The sequence below is a fragment of the Rhipicephalus microplus genome, chromosome 8 (genome assembly GCF_043290135.1).
Source record: "Rhipicephalus microplus isolate Deutch F79 chromosome 8, USDA_Rmic, whole genome shotgun sequence".
Taxonomy (NCBI): Eukaryota; Metazoa; Arthropoda; class Arachnida; order Ixodida; family Ixodidae; genus Rhipicephalus; species Rhipicephalus microplus.
In genome coordinates, this window is record NC_134707.1 from 102,982,589 (window position 1) to 103,002,679 (window position 20,091).

Sequence of the window (20,091 nt, forward strand, 5' to 3'; positions counted from 1 at the left end):
CCGAGTAGCCGATGGTGTAACACCAGCGGCCACTGGGATGTGTACCGCCCGCGTTACTGTTGCTGGATGTTACTGTTGCTGGATGTTCTGTTTTACGTACTGGACCACTGCCCACATGACATCATTTTGGGACTCGAGTTTCTGTCAGAGCATTCCGCCCTAATTGACTGTTCTGCTGGTGTTGTTCAGCTCATCCTACCGCACGCCGTTGAGCCTCCTGATCCTGCACCGCCAAAGCTATGTTCCGCCAACTTTGTTCGCCTATCTTGTCGAGCTGTGACTTATATCGACATCTCTTCTTATCCACCTGTGGCTGAGGGCGACTATGTCATTTCACCTCGACAGAAACCTAAAATACTCTGATCATGTTATTCATTTGCGCAAAAAACTAGCATTTGGTGCCAGGATTCTAATCAGAGCACGTTACTACTTTAACATTTCAACTCTAATCAAGTTGTATTATGCTTTTATTCACAGCCATATAATTATTGCATCACCACTTGGGGAAATACATACCTCACCCACTTATCTCCCATTCAGCACATTCAAAACCAAGCCATCAGACTAATGACTTTCAGTTCATATCGTTCTAGTGCATCATCATTGCTTCGTAACTTCGAAATACTTTCTACTGTTAGTCTATTTAAATATCATCTCATTATCATGCTGTTCAAATCCTTGCACCATCTTGTCCCATCAAGCGTCTTTTATCCTAATGCTTTGTCTAACTTAAACCGTACTAGATTCGCTTCAAATGGAAATTTTCTACTTCCTACTATCCGCACTAATCTTGGTCGCCACACTGCATATTTCTCAGCATTATCATTATGGAATTCATTGCCATCTCACATCAAGCAATGCTCGACTATTGGCACATTTAAAAAACAATTGTATTCGTACTTAATAAACTACTAGATGTTTTTATCTTGTTATATTGTTTATTCCACTCTTCTTTTTACTTGTTTCTTAGTTAGTGTTGGTTTTATCAATTTACTCATCTCTCTGTGTTCATTGCTACTGCTAATTGAGTAAATTTTTTAATCCCATTTCGAACAGGAGGTCCCCCGGCAGCCTTGTGCTTTCGGACCTCCTCCTGTATATATACTTTGTATACTGTTCCTTTTTCTGTACTAATAACTGAAATAAACTGAAATAAATAAACCTAATCCTACCGTCCTGTGTTCGCTCAATGTTGCGTTCCCACATACCATCATCACAATGAAGGACAACGTGGCATGTCTCCCTATTTGAACTTTGGACTTTGCTCTGAAGTGCTGCCACGGGGGATATCCCTTGCAACACTTGCCCCGGCCGGCGACTATCACATATCCGCCTTAACAGAGGATACACCGTAGTCTGCCAGTATTCAGTCGGACAGTACACTATACTGCATAACTAAAATTATTGCCTGTGATCTCCCGGCCCAGCATAAGTCTGCGCTTCGGGGCCTGCTTGCGTCGTATCAAGAAGTCTTTGATCTCCACGACCGACCCCTAGGTCAAACGACCGTCGTAAAGCATCCGATCAACACCGGCGGTGCAAATCCAGTACACTGGCGACCCTATCGGGTTTCCTCACCCGAGCGCCACGTGATCCAGCAAGAAGTCGACAAGATGCTTGCCAGAGACATCATTGAACCTTCTTCAAGTCATTGGGCTTCGCCCGTTGTGCACGTGACAAAGAAGGATAACAGCTGGCGCTTCTGTGTCGACTACAGAAATCTTAACAAAGTTACAATAAAAAAGACGTGTATCCTCTACCACGGATACATGACGCTCTTGACTGCCTTAGTGGAGCAAATTTCTCTTCCATCGACCTTCGTTCCGGGTACTGGCAGATATCAGTTGATGATCTGGACCGTGAAAATACAGCATTTATAACTCCCGACAGGCAATATCAGTTCAAAGTAATGCCATTCGGTTTATGCAATGCCCCGGCTACATTCGAACGAATGATGAACGCTCTTCTCCAGAGTTTCAAGTGGTCAATCTGCCTATGCTACCTTGATGACGTCATTGTTTTTTCGCCAACTTTCGAAACTCACCTCGAGCTTCTCTCAACATTTCTTTCGGTTTTATGCAATGCAAGGCTTCAGCTAAACTCGTCAAGATGTCACATCGGCCGCCGGCAGCTGTCTTTGGACACCTTGTTGATTCTTCTGGTGTTCGTTTCGATCCTGAGAAGGTTCGCACCGTCAAAAATTTTTCTGTGCCAACCTCTGCGAATGACGTTCAAAGCTTTGTGGGCCTCTGTTCTTACTTTCGTAGATTTGTGAGGATTTTTGCTGACGTCGCACGCCCACTCACGGAACTACTAAAAAATGTGACTTTTGTGTGGGGACCTGGACAAGCCAGAGCATTCGTTGAACTGACCCTTAGACTTATGACGCCACCGATTCTCGGTCGTTGTGATATATGCGCTCCAACGGAAGTGCGTACCGACGCCAGTGGCCTCGGAATCAGAGCCGTTTTAGCACAACGACAGCATGACTGCGAGCGCGTTATTGCATACGCTAGCCGTCTTTTATCGCCAGCAGAGCAAACTTACTCTATCACAGATCGCGAATGCCTCGCGCTCGTCTGGGCAGTGGCTAATTTTCGGCCGTATTCGTATGGACGCCCGTTTACGATTGTCACTGATCACCACGCCTTCTGCTGGTTGTCGTCCTTAAATTATTCTAGTGGACGTCTCGGCCGGTGGGCTCTACGGCTACAGGAATATTCCTACATGGTTGTCTACAAATCAGGCCGCCACCATGAGGATGTTGATTGCTTGTCGCGTCATCCAGTAGACCCAGTAGACCTTTCGGAGAGCGATGAGTTTACTTGCGTTTCGGCACTTTCCGCGTTCAGCAACATCGCATGTCAGCAAAGCCGTGATCCTCACCTCAGAGATATAATCTTTAGGCTCGGTGGTCCCACAACTCCTCCGTCTCTCCGTATGTTACTATGGCGCTTCTCGGCAACTGCTTACTGATCAGGGTCGCTACTTTTTATCACAAGTTACCCAAGACATATTACACTACTGCGCTACAAAGCACAAGTTCACAACGGCGTATCATCCCAAAACCAATGGACTCACGGAAAGGCTAATTAGAACCATCATGGACATGCTCGCCATGGACGTTTCTTCCGACCATCGTGAGTGGGACTACGCGCTCCTATTTGTGACATTTGCCTCTAATACGTCCCGGCATAATACTGCAGGTTTTTCGCCATTTTTCCTTCTTTACGGACGATAACCTTCGTTGCCTTTTGACACGGTCCCTCTTGCCGTTAGCCATACATCAGAATACGCCCACGATGTGATCTCTAGAGCTCTACAAGCACGTGAGATTGCTCGCCTGCGTCTGAGCGATTCGCAAAAACGACAACGACTGGTCTGCAACGCGTGTCACCAAGATGTCTACTTCACTCAAGGTGACACAGAGCTTCTCTGGACGCCGTCACGGCGAGTTGGCCTGTGCGAAAAACTGACTTCGCTGTACTCGGGTTCGTACCATGTGGTGCGCCAAGTCACTGACGTGACATGTGAAATTAAACCTCTTAACGCCGCCAGCGCGCGATCGCGTTCTGACGTTCACGTCACCCGTGCTGAAGCGTTATTGCTCGGACCAACCAAGCACCGAGATAGTGCCTTTGCCGCCAGGGGTGATGCTATGGGGTGTCACAAATGAACGATATAGGAAAGAGAAGGATGTATAGGGCGAGCTAGTGCAAACGGCTCCATACTGTATGCCTGCCTGTTTACCTAAAGTTAAGGTAGTTTTCAGACGCCTTCTCCCCGTAACCATATTCTTGAAGTCTCAGGCTCTATCTTGGAAGATGACCGGACGGGTCTTTCAAGGTAGCTAGCTATCACAAGGTGTGGTATGCGCTTACAACTTTGACGCGCCTGCCATAGATGCCGAAGCGATACTTCGACATAGCCCAGATGATAACAGGGCACTCTTTTTCTGTTGTGGAATGATTCTCTTCAGCGTTGGATAGCGGCCAGCTAGCGTAACTACTAAAGATTTACAGCCCGTTAGTCTTCTGCACAAGAGTTGCGCGAGTCCTACACTGCTTGCGTCGGTGTGTTTTCTGTCTCGGTAATTGATTGATTGATATGTGGGGTTTAACGTCCCAAAACCACAATATGATTATGAGAGACGCCGTAGTGGAGGGCTCCAGAAATTTAGACCACCTGGGGTTCTTTAACGCGCACCCAAATCTGAGCACACGGGCCTACAACATTTCCGCCTCCATCGGAAATGCAGCCGCCGCAGCCGGGATGCGAACCCGCGCCCTGCGGGTCAGCAGCCGAGTACCATAGCCACTAGACCACCGCGGCGGGGCATCCTTCTGTCTCGGTAAATTCGTCAAAATGCGCAAGTAACAGATTAGTCGGTAGGAGCCGTTTCAGTTAAAGTTAAAGTTGAACTTGAACTTTATTCACCATTGAAGCATACATCTTTATCCAATAGTTTAATGGGAAGGGAGGGACGAAAAGGCAACTAAATGTATTGCGCCTTAAATTTGTGCAAGCCAGCCAGGGTCCTATGCACTTCGTGACCTGTCACTTGTTAATAACTGGTCAAAACTACGACTGTATTATTAAGGTTTCTTTTTAATGTGTAAAAAGTGCCTGTATAAGCGTCGTGAATTATCTTATCTCTTCTCCCTCTGCACTCTCTTTATTTTCGCTGCATCTTCTTTTCTTTCTTTTCTTCATCTTTTTTTCTTCGCTGTATTGAATTTGTGTTCATGCTCTAAAGATATACTGGGTGTTGTGCATTATTTTGGTCGGGGCGGGGATTGGCGCATTGTCTGGCATTTAGTTGCCTTTTCGCCCCTCCCTTCCCATTAAACCATTCAATAAAGATGTACGCTTCAATGATGAATAAACTTCAACTTCAACTTCACCTTCAACTTCCTGAAATGCCTCCTCTTGTTGCGTTTCTCTCTTGAACTCCTCGTAAGTCCTGGTAAGGTTAGTGAAGTGAGTGGCTCGGAAATGTGGGTGAAGTTTTTAACGAACTGCCCGTGATAGGCGCACAGGCGAAGAAATCGTCGTACTGCCTTCTTGTCGATGTGTGGCGAGAAGGTGGCAATGGCGGCTGTTTTCCATGGGTCGGTATGGAGTCAAGACTTATCAATCGCTTGTCCAATGATTAAGAGCTCGTCGTGCCCGAATAAGCACATTTCTGGCTTCAGAGTTAGCCCGCAGGTCTTGGTGGCTTGAAGTACTGTTTCAAGGCACCCGAGATGTTCATCGAAGCTTGAGGAAAAGAGGACAATATTTTATATGCACACAAGGCCAATATGCCACCTCAATCCTGCCAGTACATTATGCATAATACGTTGTAAGGTCGCAGGCATGGAGGAAAGCCAAAAAAGCACGACCTTGAACTCGAAGAGGCCGCCTATAGCTAGAAACGCGGTCTTCTCTCGGTTTCTCTCGTCGACTTAGATTTCGAAACTCTAAGCCACTCCTCAAGAACCAACCACAATAAGCATATACGGCTGCTAGAAATACCCAACAAAATTAATAACAACTATGTTTTTTCATCGTAAATAGCATGCTGAATTAATGTAGCATCTTGTGCGGTGAAGTGTGAAGCGTACAAACTTTTGATGGTAAAATTAATATTTTTTTCTAAAATACAAAATGTTCTCCCAGTACAATAGTATATTTTTGTGTAAGGTTTGTGTGCGCTCGAATGTGCTTTAGGACCGTATTGTTTAAACTCTTTTAACACGTCATCCAGTAGTGAAAGGTTTCCTTGAAAAGTGTTTGTCACTTTTGGCCACTATTGTAACCCTTTTGTGTTGTATGATCTCTCCTTCTTGTAGAGACAGTCTGCAGTATATTGAAATAACCATAAAATAACAAAAACAGCAATGTCCCACGTTTTTGTGTCACGAAAGCAAGCCATGAGTGATTTCCTCCTAGCATTCACATAAACATTCCCGACTACAGCTTAACTTTGCATAACACATATTCATATAGCGAGCTATTAGTTAGAGAGGAGAAATACGAACTTTTTTCTACACCTCATTTCCAAAATATTTATTACTCTTGCAAAAACAACTAAAATTGCAGTGCCACTACAATATCAGCTATAACAAGAAATACTTGGCTTGCATGAGGCCTAACACTTAAAAGGTAACGTAAAATTAAGTACTGAAAGACAACTCATAACAATATTTTCGTGTTCATATTTTTAAATATAATTCCAAAATTTTAAACTTTCATGAAAATCTGGCTGCACACTGCTTGAAATTTAAGTGAATGCACGCCTTTTTTGTCAAGCGAGCTTTGTTCGATTCGGCCCTCCACGTCTCCGTGTTCGGTCTAATTAGTTTGAAACGCGCCAAAGCGAAGGTTGTTGACGTAGGTTTGAATAGCTAAATAATTCGTTTTTCGATGTAGAACTTCGCGCGAGCCAGACTGCAAATTTATTATATAATTTTCTAACCTCTCAAGCTCCAACATATATTCGATAATTATCACGATCATTATAATCATCAATATTAGCCTGTTCTTTTGGACAAAGTCACCTTCCGATGATCTCCAGGTTATGGTATTCCGTGGAAGTGGATTCTTTTTTCATTCCTTCAAGATTCTTGATTTACCCAAGGCATTATTATGCGTTTGTCTTCTCTTCGTAACCATTCTGTGTCTCTTTCTCTCCTACCGTTGTCTGTACTACGCAATACGTAACAATCCTAGGACTGTTTCTTTCAATTTATGTCAAGTGACATATCTGCTACACTCCGGGTTGTTTTCTTATTCATTCTGCTGTCCTCTGATCTCTAACAGTTACTGCCTTCTTTTCTTGTTTCACATATTCTACGTGGTCCACAGCCTCTCTGGTCACTTTATGATGCTCTTTGTTTCAGCTTTATATCCTCTTTCGGTATTCAACGATTTGGTACTATTCATTTTATTAAAGTTGTCGATTTCTTGGCATTGCTTGGGAGTGTATCCTGATAGAGCTACAACCAATCGCAGCCTTCATTGAAATTTCTTTTCGCGACTAGCCAATCTTGTTAGTATTTACCTTAGGTATACATATTCTTGTAAACTCCTAAAGTAAAAGTGTCCGTGCAGCCACGTTCGATTGTACTTCCGTTCAAAGCGCGTGTCAGGAAAAAAAAACCATTTCATTCAATTTTCAAATAATTCATAATAGGCACACTCCAGCCTACCGGAAACTGGACGTTAATACATTTGCCCCTGCAAATCAAATGTTTTCCACTCTTCAAACATAGCGAACAGGGGACGCCTCAATTTTACACTGCCATGCCCTATATATATATCGAAATAACAGATCCAGTTTGTGCCCCTCTATTTGGAAGCGATAGATAAGGGGATACGTGAGCGCCCTACTGAGCCCCATGAATCTACTTTCGTGCAGTTAGCTTCTTAGCCCGCGTGATCTAGGATGTGCCTACCAATCTTCTTCTACCCCAAAATCCTCCTCAATGTCTTCCTTCCTTCTTTTTTCTAATACAATAAATATTTGGCTGTCTAGCACATTTTGACAAATTTTATGTACAAGAACCGCTGAACGTCTGTGAAGGTACTAACGCCATCACAATTACAAGCAAGTAGGCCTCCCCACGATCTCACCAAAATTTCACTTCGTCAAGGTGTGAAGCCTTCAATCAAGGCAAAGGAGAAAGGATGTACACTCGAATTACTTACTTTACCGCGTCACGGAAGACGTCTCTCATGTTTTTTTTATAAGTACCACCGAAATCATAGGAGCCAATAGCGAGGACAATCTTCGATGTCTCCTCGCGCTGTATCTCTTTCATTTTCTGGAACACCATAAAATGTAGAATTTATTAATTGTTATACATCCCCAAACCACGATGTGAGACACGCCATAGTGTAATGCTCAGTGAATTTCGACCACCTATGGACCTCTAACGCGCACCTAAATCTAAGCACACGTCTGGTAGCATGTTGAATCCTTCGAACAGCCGTCGGCGTGACATACAGTTTTGCGTTCGAGCAGTGTTCCCCAACGAAAACCACGGCAGATGCAAAATGATGGTAAGTAGGCCAGTATTTTCTTAGTTAATGGTGCCCATTTAAACATATAAATTTGGGCTTTTAGAAAGTATAAGAAGATTTATAAAAAATTGCGCAGAGACCACTGCGCTGTTATACAAGGGGCCATCGTAGTGCAATAAATTACATGCCATCATTCCTTTGTACGTTCCTCGGAAATTTTTTATTTGGCTGGTAATACCCCTTTATGCCAGCATTCTTTCACAGGTAAAGCAAATTGTACCAGTCTCATCGCAGCCCTGACGAAAGTTTTTTTTCTTTTTTGAGAGAGTAGTTTAACATTGTTGGCCCAGTAGTCATACAAAAAATTTTAAAAGCAACAACGACAATTCTAACTTTATCATCACGGGCTGCTCGTAGGGCTTAATATAGGTTTTTTCGATGTTGAAATCCACTTGCATAAGCTAATACGAGACCTCCTCCCCGCGGTGCCAATAAGTGATTTTAGGTGGCTTTAGGGTCTCCTGTGAGTGCATGCCAGTTTAGAGGCCCGCATTGTTCATTTATGAATCTCATCTCGCAGTGCCAGGCCACAAGTAAAGCGCTCAAAAATAAATAATATTGAGGCTATCATTGTTCGAAACCAGGCAAAAATGAACCAGAAAAGTATAACGTATACAACATATCTGACCCAGAAGTAGTTGCAATATTTTACTCAAGGTTCTTAAAAAAACATTCCGTAAACATGCGGGACTCTCCGGCACACCTCATGAGAGGTTACCACGACCAGTCTCAACAGATTTTTTCTCTCACCGGGTTTTTACGACAGTGCACTTGAAAAGGCAAACAATCTCACGAAAATCCCTCCACACGACACGTATCTCAGTTGCTGTAATGAGCAGAAAGTTGGTATTAAAGTTCAGCAAAAAAAGAAATGTAGCTGACATGTTCTGCACTGCACTTGTGAATCTCGCCAACAAGGTTCTACTCACGCTGGACAAAAGCAATAGGCTTGCTTGAGATCTTTTCGTCGACAGTTTACACGAAAGTGCATTGACTTTGCCAACTTCTCTTCCTGCCCTTGCTACGCTATTCCTTATGTCGCATGGCAGTGGAGCTGCATTTTTTCGTGTGTAGGAAGAATAAGCGGCGACGATGATTTGATATTTAGTGACGCCCAGCGCAAATAGTTGCTCAGTGGACGTTACATTTTTTTACCTTTATTACCCACAAATTATGACACGCACTTCGTCGCCGCCGTCCTGTACAAACAGTCTAACATAACAACATATACCGCATTTTACATTAAGTGACATGGCCCGCGTTCGTAATACCGAAGGAGCGCTGCGTCACTGATGTCGACGGGTAGAAATAGTATACGCGGTAGCAGCAACAATTATATGGGAACTCGTGGTTCACTTAGCAGTGGCCATAATGTGCTTTAAAAAATCCTAATTAAATCACCCCGCGCGCCCTAGAATTCACGTGGGAGAGAACGCTTGCAAAGGTTGCAGGGTTCTGTAGCTCAAGCAAACATAAAATGCACCAGCCGGCTCCGAGAGCAAAGAGCGAGTAAGGGGTGCCAGTGGAGAAGGAGCTGCGTTGCTCAGGCGACAATTGCAAATTTCGATCAAAATAGTGCCGTCGGGTCCATTTCTTCCACGAACTTCAGTGAACGTCTCGCACCATCGCCCGTTCTGTGCTCGCGCCGCACGCTTCGCGTAGAGGCGACAGAACACCCGAAATTCAGCTCACTCTACTATGTTTATTACGGATGGCATTTTAATAGACCTTACTCTATTTAACGCACACATTTCTGTCTGCCGCTCGCACTGCTTAACACTTGCGGAGAAGCTGTGACTTATTTTTTCTGATGTCTTGAAAAACGGAACACAATGAGCAGTACAACTACTGTACGTAACAATTCAAAAGTTTTGGGCACTCAAGTGCCGCAAACACGCACCTCAAGTACGTCCTTCGTGCTCCAAACGGTTTCCCGGAAGTTCATTTGAAACGAAAGCACAGTGAGGAGTCCATAGTGCCGCATGCCTTCCCTACGTAGTGCATCGAGGTCGCTGGAGGCATCGTCCAAACCATTTGGAGTTACATTTCTGCATTAAAAGTTCAAATTTTATTGCGTTGATTTTACAAGCCACCTCAACACAGCGGGTTTTTTACATCAAGATAAATGCTTGATTACTTGGTAATCATGAATCGGCTCATCTAAAGGATATGTATTATCACTAAAGAGCACTGCAGAAATTATGTAAGAGCAATATAGTCACCTTAACGAACATCGATTACTGTGTGTGTCCCTCTATAAAGAACGATAACTGCCTTTGACAAAAACACAAAGAGGTAATTTCCTGTTTCCAAGTGTTATCCTCTTCTTTACCAGAAAGGTGTCTCTTGTAACAGCATAAATACATATAAGTGGTACCTACAACGTATCTCACTTACTGAAAATCGAACGAAATTCCCAGCTGCACACGCCTGTACTTTGGGCCCCTCCTCTGGAAGACATTCCAACTGACGGGGTCCTTTTCCGCTTGAATGTGGCCGTTTGATGTGATCACGTTGGTATAGAAGACGTAGTCACAGTACTCGGCATCCGGGTACATGTCTTCTGAGGTGGCTGTCTCGCTTACGGTGCAGATTATCAGTTTCGCTGGGAATAGACAGCAACGAAACACAGCATGACTCTTCGGTGTCTACTAATTATATTCAAAATCAGGAGGAAAGCCATAGGTATGCGTCATCAAACACAAACTGAGCGTCGGCGTTGGAGGAGTCAACACTAGTATTGTGAAGGATACTCATCGCGTAAAAAAATTTGTCTTACGACACCATCATAACGCAAGATCACCGACACTTAGGACGTCATTATCACTTCAAATATTGAACATATTTGTGATGTTTTACCGATGCTAGCGTGATTACACCACCTCACATTTTCACTTGGCAAAAAAAGCGCGCCGTTCCCGAAGGTGCATCATTTGCCGAAAGCTGACAGTATGCCTATCTAGGAGACACAAAAGCCACAATAAGCGCTGAAAAACTTTCGATAGGAAAATTCACTTCCACTCCAGCAACAATTTTCCCTCCAGCAGCTTTGTAGCTGTGGCACTAAAACCCTATACACACGCAGTACGGTCGATGGGCTCAGCCACAACAAAGTGGCCCGTAATCTCAACTTTCTGGCTACTGAACCTATCATAGTACAGGCTATCAGTTTGACAACCACACGTTTATCATATCGAAACCCCAATATGCCTGTTTAAATATGGCATTGTAGTGGAAAGCTCCTGGAATTCCAACCATCTCATAATTTGATATGTGGGGTTTAGCGTCCGAAAACCTTCATATGATTTCGAGAGACGCATATAGAGGGCTCCAGAAAATTCGACCACCTGGGGTTCATTAACGTGCACCCGAATCAGAGCACACGGGCCTACAACATTTCCGCCTCCACCAGAAATGCAGCCGCCGCCACCAGGATTTGATTCCACAACCTGCGGGTCAGCAGCCGAGTACCTTAGCCACTAGACCACCACGGCGGGGCTTCAAACATATTGAGTTGTTAGCGTGCATCTAAGCGATAAAGCTAAACACATGAGCCTCAAGCATGTTAGATTTCACTAAATATAAGTTGTTTCAGTCTTCAAAAATGAAATCTTTTTAGCTTCGCGTGTGCGCATTCACTGCCTAATGCATGAGTGCCGAGAAAGCCAGAGAGTCCCCACACGCACCTCTACTATTCTCCGAGCTTTCTACATGCGATGCTAGCGAGATTACACCACGTCACATTTTCACTTGGCAAACAAAGCGCGCCGTTCCCGAAGGTGCATCATTTGCCGAAAGCTGACAGTATTCAGCACGAGAAAGTGGCCAGGAAAACTGATTTGCAATGCAACGAGCATGCGGCATTAAACATTGCCAACGTTGGCAACGGTTAACGCTAGAACCTTATCTAGTGAGGGAAGTCTTGTTGTACTATTCGAGGAGCTAGGGGGTGTTAAATGGGATATAATAGAGCTCAGTGAGGTTAGGAGGACTGATGAGTCCTATACGGTGCTACAGAATGGGCACGTCTTTTGCTATCGGGGCTTGACAGACAGAAGAGAACTGGAAGTGGGGTTCATAATTCACAGAAACATAGCTGGCAACATAGAGGAATACTATAGCATTAATGAAAGGGTGGTAGGTATTGTAATTAAACTGAATAAAAGATACAAGATGAAGGTAGTACAGGCTTAAGCACTTACATCCAGCCATGATGACGCTTCAGTTGAAAGCTTCTATGAAGACCTCGAATCGGCAATAAGTAAGGTGAAAATACAGTATACTAAAGTGATGGGCGACTTTAATGCAAAAGTAGGGAAGAAGCAGGCTGGAGACGAGGCAGTAGGAGATAATGGCATCGGTACTAGAAACGCCAGAGGAGAGCTACTAGTAGAATTCGCAGAACAAAATAATTTACGGATTTTGAATACCTTCTACCGAAAACGAAAAAAGCGCAAGTGGGCATGGAGGAGCCCTAATGGCGAAAATAAGAACGAAATAGACTTTATAAGAAGTGCACACCCAGGAATCGTGCAGGATGTGGATGTGGTTGGCAAGGTACGAACGATGCAGTGACCATAGAATGGTACGGTCTCGAATTCGCCTAGACTTGAAAGAGGAACGACAGGAACTGATACGCATGAAGCCAATCAATGAGCTAGCACTGAGAGAAAAAGTACAGGAATTCAGAGTGTCGCTGCAGAACAAGTACTCGGCTCTTAGTGAGGAAACCACACTTAGCGTAGATACAATGAATGATAATCTGACGAGTATCATTACGGAGTGTGCAGTGGAAGTTGGAGGCAGGGTAGTTGGTCAGGACACTGACAAGCTTTCCCAGCAAACAAAGAACCTAATTAAGAAGCGTCAAATCATGAAAGTGTCAAGTACAACAGACAAATTATAACTGGCAGAGCTTTCGAAGTTGATTAATAGGCGTAAGGTATCCGACGTAAGAAGGTATAACATGGAGAGAATTGAACACGCTCTGAAAAACGGAGGAAGCGTCAAAGAAGTGAAGAGGAAACTTGGAATAGGCAAAAGTCGAATGTATGCACTAAGGGACACAGAAGGCAAAATAACTACCAATATGAATAAGATAGTTAAAATAGCGGAGGAGTTTTACAGAGACATGTACAGTAGCCGTGAAAACCACGACCTTAATACTATAAGAACTAGCAGTAACCCAGATGACACCCCATCCTTAATGATGTAAGAAGTCGAAAAAGCTTTGGAGAGCATGCAAAGAGGCAAAGCTGCTGGTAAGGATCAGGTAACATCAGATCTGCTATACATATATGAAGGCTATGAAGGCTATGCTACTATACATAGCCTTCATAGATTACGAGAAGGCGTTTGATTCAGTCGAAATATCAGCCGTCATGCAGACACTGCGGAATGAGGGCGCAGATGAAGTATATATAAACATTCTGGAAGAAATCTACAGGGGATCAACTGCTACCATAGTGCTTCATAAAGAAAGCAACAGAATACCAATCAAGAAGGGTGTAAGGCAGGGGGACACAATCTCCCCAATGCTAATTACCGCGTGCTTGCAGGAGGTTTTCAGAAGCCTAGAATGGGGACAGTTAGGGATAAGAGTTAATGGAGAATACCTTAGTAACCTGCGCTTTGCCGAAGACAATGCATTGCTGAGTAACTCAGGGGACGAATTGGAACTCATCATTACAGAGTTTGACAAAGAGAGAAGAAAGGTGGGTCTAAAAATTAATCTGCCGAAAACGAAAGTAATGTACAACAACCTCGGAAAGGAGCAGCGCTTCGAGATAGGTAATAGTGCACCTGAAGTTGTAAAAGACTATGTCTACTTAGGGCAGATAATAACCGCAGAGCCGAACCACGAGATTGAAGTAACTAGAAGAATAATAATGGGGTGGAGCAGATTCGGCAAGCACTCTCAAATAATGACAGGTAGATTGCCACTATACCCCAAGCGGAAGGTATATAACAGCTGTATCTGCCGGTACTTAGCTACGGAGCAGAAACCTAGAGACACACAAAGGGGGTTCAGCTTAAATTGAGGACGACGCAGGGAGCAATCGAAAGGAAAATGGTAGGTGTAACCTTAAGAGACAAGAAGAGAGCAGAGTGTATTATTGAACAAACGGGGGTTAAGGATATCATAGCTGAAATAAAGAAGAAAAAATGGACATGGGCCGGCCATGTAGCGCGTAGACAGGATAACCGCTGGTCATTAAGGGTAACTAACTGCATTCCCAGGGAAGGGTAGCGGGTTAGAGGGAGACTGATGGTTAGGTGGGCAGATGAGATTAAGAAGTTTGCGGGTATAAATTGGCAGCAGCAAGCACAGGACCGGGTTAACTGGCGGAACATGGTAGAGGCCTATGTCCTGCCGTGGACGTAGTCAGGCTGATGATGAGGATGATGAACATGCGGCCAAACTCGCTTTGCCAGTTTGGCTCGCGATGCCCTCACGCGGATAGCACCGTGGTCACTGTAAAAAAAACAGCTTGAATGTACTCGCGACGGCTGCTTAGGCTGTAAAAAGAGAGAGCGAGGGCGTGACTCCATACCGGCCGTGATCGCACTCCTGCTTCGGGAAAAGCGTCGAATGGGACGGACGATTAGAAACGACGTGTTGAAGGAACCAATCGCATAGGTGATGGTCATGATGAATCACTGCACTTTACCAAGAAGGCTGAAACATTTCAGTGGTAGATATAAAGGACGTATCGTTCATTGCTTACAAAGTAAGTAACCATGGCGCAGTGGTTAGCGTACCCGGCTTCACGGGTTCGAATCTCTTGAAGCAAACTTCTTCTGTATTCGTTCTGATTGTGCGTATTTGTGACATTATTTCAGTGACTGAAATATGTCACCGAAGTATTGATGGATGCCAGCCTAAAACACTTTGGTGTTAAAAAAATCAACGCGAAAATAGTCACAGTTTCAGAGCGAAGCAATGAATTTGACAGCAAGAAATTTGAATGTTACATGAACAACTGCAAGCAGCTGCACACCTTTGACGAGCAGCTGAAGCACATATACGGAAGCTCAACAAGAACGCTCCAGCGCAAACAGAACAAGTGTAATCTAAGAACTTTCACTATGCTTGTGTCTTTCAATTAGTGCCAAGAAATAAAACTAGTTGCTCTGACATATTGTTAGGTGTGAAGCACCAAGCCGTGGGTGCTCCATCCGCGATGTACGTATGTATAGTAGTAACAGTCGTCGTCGTTGGCATCCTTGTAGTAGGTAGCCACCCACCTCTAGATTAGTCTTTAGAATGTCCGCTGAATGGCGGTACCTATATGATGAACACATGAAAAATTGCGAGATGGCGGTACTTGGAGTGTTCGCTAGATAAATGTACGCATGGTCGAACGCGCGGACGAACGGACACACATAAATATGCACGGATGAATGAATGAACGCACAAACGCATGGACGAATGAAGAGACGCACCGACAGAGGGACGGGTGGTCGGACGGACGCACGCAAGGACGTATACTGGGATCGACGCACAGACGAATACAGAGATGGACGTATGGACAGACGCACGGATTCATGGACGGACGCACGAATGTACAGAAGGATGCACAGACGGACGCATGGACGGTCTCACGGACTTACGCACGCAAAAACGGAAGCAATAACGAACGAACGGACAGAAGCGCGGATGGACTGACGGACGCTTCGCCCCACTCATCATCAGTCACTCCGCGGATATGCTGTGATTTTTTTGTTTGTTCAACAACACGAGCGTTCACAGAAAGGGGCCAGTTATGGGTGTCCGTCTCAAGGACAGCTTTAGAAGCGTAAGAAACTCTAGGAAGGATGCGTGCTAGCAAATGCGCTCAAGCTTGTCTGAGATATGGAAGCCATCAGAGGTAAATATCTCACCCCTATTGCATCTAAACATGAATAACGCGTGGCTCAGTACTCTAAAGCAGCACGCTGCGGAGCGTCACTGCTTAAAATCCCGGTTAGATTGTTTGAATCGCCGGTGGAGTGCATCGAAATTGTTTTATTTGTGTTTTATCTACACGTCTATATTCATATTCATGACATGAAGGTGACGGGAAAGTTTGCCGAGATTGTTCATTCAACTGCTATCGCAATAAAGACGTCGTGGTTCCCCTCATGGAGCCTTGCTTGGCGGGAGCTTTGTTGACTCAATTTCCGACAAAGTTATCATGAGGGTATCAATTTTAACCTTTTTTAAGGTGGCTGCACTTCTGTTAAAATCATGATGTTACTTACCAAGCAGAGGTGCTTCCATCAGAAACGCCAGCGTCATCAAGTGCGGAAATTCAACAGTACTGCCAGACTTTCAGTGGTTTTGTTGATTGATTGATTGATATGTTGGGTTTAGCCTCCCAAAACCACCATATGAATATGAGATACGCCGTAGTGAAGGGCTCCGGAAATTTCGACCACCTGAGGCTCTTTCATGTGCACTCAAATCGGAGCATACGGGCCTACATTTCCGTTTCACATAGAAACAGCGCCATAACGAATCATGTCGTACCAACTCGCCCAAGCAACCAGGTTGCCTTCGTTTTCGCCTCCGTCGGAAATGCAGCCGCCGCAGCCGGGATTCGATCCCGCGCAGTGGTTGTGCTGCTCCATTGGACTGCCAGCAAAGTACAAATAGATGTTGTATTCAATTGGTGTGGTGATCGCTGAGTCTAATGTTGCATTGAACAATGTCTTTCCTTAAATGAAGTTGCCGATAATATATCGCCTGTGGAGCAACGAGTCGCACATGAGTCGCACAGTCCCCACTATAGGAGCTGCGGCTGGGTAGAATCCGCATAGTTTGTGTACGGCCAGTCATCGAGGGTTTACCAGCAGCGAAAGTGCTACTAGCCCCGACGTCCCTCACATCTTCATTTTGCCACTCTAAGAATGATAGCTTCATTTTTATGCTTCGTTTAATTGTTACTCGTATAAGTACGACGCAAATATAAAGGAGTAATAAAAGCACTGACTCTTAGCGCAGATTGCTACGAAGTTCTGCGACGAGTGTGGTGAGGATGAAGTTGAGAGTCGGTGTAAGAGGAAAAACAGTGGCAAGTTGCCAGAGTTTGGACCCGACGAAGACGTGGTGACCCAGTGTTCCGGGCTCTGGAGGCCAAGGCTAAGCAACAGCGAATAGCTTAAGACATTGCGTTTTGAGTGAGGGTGGTGGCGTAACTGGAGCGCCACAACAAGGCTCGAAGGGAACAAATATGCTCGAATACCCACCAACAAAAGGTACGCGACACTCGCTTAGGACTTTTGAAAAACTTCCATCTGCAATTTACAGAGGCTACATCCTCAGCTGAGGAATGTAACTCTGGGCAAACGGAGGGAAGCAACTCAGCCAAGTAAAGATTTCGTGTTAAGTTCGTAAGCTCTACTGAAGTGCGCTCTCCAACACACTTCCGCAATCACAGAAGTGATGTAAATACAGGCTACTCTTGCCAGTTTCAGCATTGCATTCGCTAATCTTGGCTATTCCTTATGATAACGATGTAATGATTCTTTATTAGCGTCTTGAATTGGGCTGGTTGGTACATACTATGAAAGAAGAAACCACGCAGGAGCAGGATGGAGACTATAAGACTCGACAGCGTCAAGTTTGTGTCTTCTCGTCTCCATCCTGTTCCAGCACTGCTTCTTCATTTCATGTTGATAAATTTTAGCACGCGTCCTGCCATGAATACCACTCACTCTTTTAAATGTACCAATCTATAAGACATTTCACTTTAAACATATATATATATATAAATATATAGCTGACATGGAGGTTATGTGCAGGAGTGTATGAAAAACAGGTGCTTACCTGGGCTCAGTGTAGTCGTTGTCGTCGTGGTAGTAGTAGTTGTAGTAGCGATCGTGGTAGTACTGGTCACGGTTGATGTGGCTGTAGTCGTGGTGGTTGTTCCTTTGGTGATTCTTGTGGTGGTTGTCATTGCACTCGTCGTGGTTATTTTTCTTGTGGAAGTAGTAGTCGTGGCTGCAGTCGTAGTGGTAGGCACAATCGTGTTTACTGCCGTCGTGATCGGTGTAGTCGAGGTTGTTGTAGCCGGTACAGCCATGGTCGTTGCAGTGGTAGTCGTGGTTTTTGTAGTTAAAGTCGTTAAGGTAGCCGCAGCTGTGGTCACTGCTGTCGTGCTCGGCATTATCCAGCTTGCTGTAGTCATAGTCACGATATTTGCTGTTGTAGCCATTGCCGTAGTTGCTGCTGAAAGTTTTATGTTAAGCAGTATTCATTGATCTTACAGCTCAACAAAAAAAACATGAAGAAGCCACTACATAAAACGTGCAGCTCTTATGTCATATTATTCAGTACTTTACACCTACCTACACTTCATAGCTGCACGTTCATACGCATCGAATCAGGTACAGCTGCAGTGTTGATAATAAAATGTCTGGATTTTTTTGTACTTTTCTTGAAGTTACAGAGGAACTTTGTGTTGTTTGTTCCAGAGTACCATAAGCTTTTTAGGTCGTAGTAGTCGTGAAAATTCAATATCTGAGACGTTGCGTGCTCTTGTCATAACCATCTGGGTTGGAAGGACCTTCCTTCGTGTGCCAGGACCTTCCTTCTCACCTACGAATATGCATGTGCGCAGTACCAGAAAGAACCTCGCGCTCAGAGGCGAGGAAAAGTGGCAACTCACATGGTGCGTGGAATGTGGTTTTCAACTTGCGGAGCGGGTGTTCAAGATGGTAGCGCGGGTGAGGGCTCAACAGGCCTCCTCCGAGTCCATAAAATTATTGTTATATTAAACTCACCCTTCACAAATTTTTAAAGTCCTTCGTTATATATTTTATATATCGACATCTGGTACAATACAACAGCAAAAAGCAGGTTCGGCGATGGATAGCCGTCTTTCGCTCCGGATATTCTGCAAATACAGCGCTTATAACACTTACCGAATACCTCAAAAAGGCAATTCATAGAGGTGAATTTGCAGCATCACTATTTGAACACCTATGTAAGGCCTTTCATTTTATTATTTAACGCATTTTTCTTCTTAAATTAGAAGCTATAGAAATAACCAGTCTACCCTTGCTTTTAATGAAAAGTTATCTACATGACAGAAAACAAATAGATGAAATTCTGGATCTTATTCTAAAGAAGCAACTACGAATACAGGTGTACTGCAGCGGCCCATCTTGGGTCCCCTACTTTCTTAAATGTTTATCAATACTTGCCGACTAGCCTTTCCTCATCTAAGTGTATTCTATACGAGAAAGACAGGACAATATTTCGCTTATTTATTTATTTATTTCCAACACAAAACAGTTGGGGGTTCTCCAGGCAAAAAAGCTGTTAAAATCTAACGGCTGCCTATCCAATTTAAGTAGTATGCTAAATGAAGATCTGAAAATTTTCTCGTGGTTCACACAGGACAAGCTGCAAATCAACCATAATAAGTCCAATTTGGTCATCTTCACCCCACGCCAACGACGTCCGTCCGATCTTTGTCAATCCATTTCCATCAACAGTCACAATATTTCTCCAGTTGATTACTGTACAATTTAGGTGTGTAACTCGGCTGCCCCCTTAAATTTAATGTACGCCTGTCTACTGTAAAAAAAAAACTGGCTCATGGTATACGCATTCTTGTCAAAGCGCAATTGCATTTCTCCTTTATTACTTTCTTATCCCTTTATTATGTTTTCACGCATTCTCACCTCAATTACAACATTGAACCATGGGGTGACACATGCAGCAGTCACCTGTCATCATTGCATACCATTCAAAACCAGGCTATTCGTCTAATGAATTTTTCATCGCATTCTGTTAACGCGAATGAGTAATCGCACTCCTACAATATTCTAAGTGTGTCCGATCTTAATATATTTAATCTCAACATATTTCTATTTGGGCTCCTACAGAATGGTATCCCGGTGTCCTTAATACCAAGAGCATCCCTCATTATTACTGGCAATTGTACATTCGCTGGAAACAATAATTTTTTTGCCCATCGGTTCGCACAAACTACGGCAAGCAGTATTTGCATTTATCAGCACTTGCTTTTAGGA

General features: G+C 44.1%; 1 protein-coding gene across 3 annotated transcripts in view; it reads right to left on the bottom strand.

Moving 5' to 3' along the window:
• LOC119165114 (uncharacterized) overlaps window positions 1-20,091 on the bottom strand; it is a 75,709-nt gene that overhangs the window by 19,853 nt on the left and 35,765 nt on the right. For 2 of the 3 annotated variants that reach the window (XM_075872432.1, XM_075872433.1), the window contains 4 exons: window positions 17,879-18,280; window positions 10,465-10,672; window positions 9,968-10,115; window positions 7,693-7,808 (listed from right to left, as the gene is read on the bottom strand). In XM_075872432.1, coding sequence (XP_075728547.1) covers window positions 7,693-7,808; window positions 9,968-10,115; window positions 10,465-10,672; window positions 17,879-18,280 — 874 coding nt within the window. The remainder of the gene's footprint in view (window positions 1-7,692; window positions 7,809-9,967; window positions 10,116-10,464; window positions 10,673-17,878; window positions 18,281-20,091) is intronic. The other variant, XM_075872434.1, reaches the window with a different exon arrangement.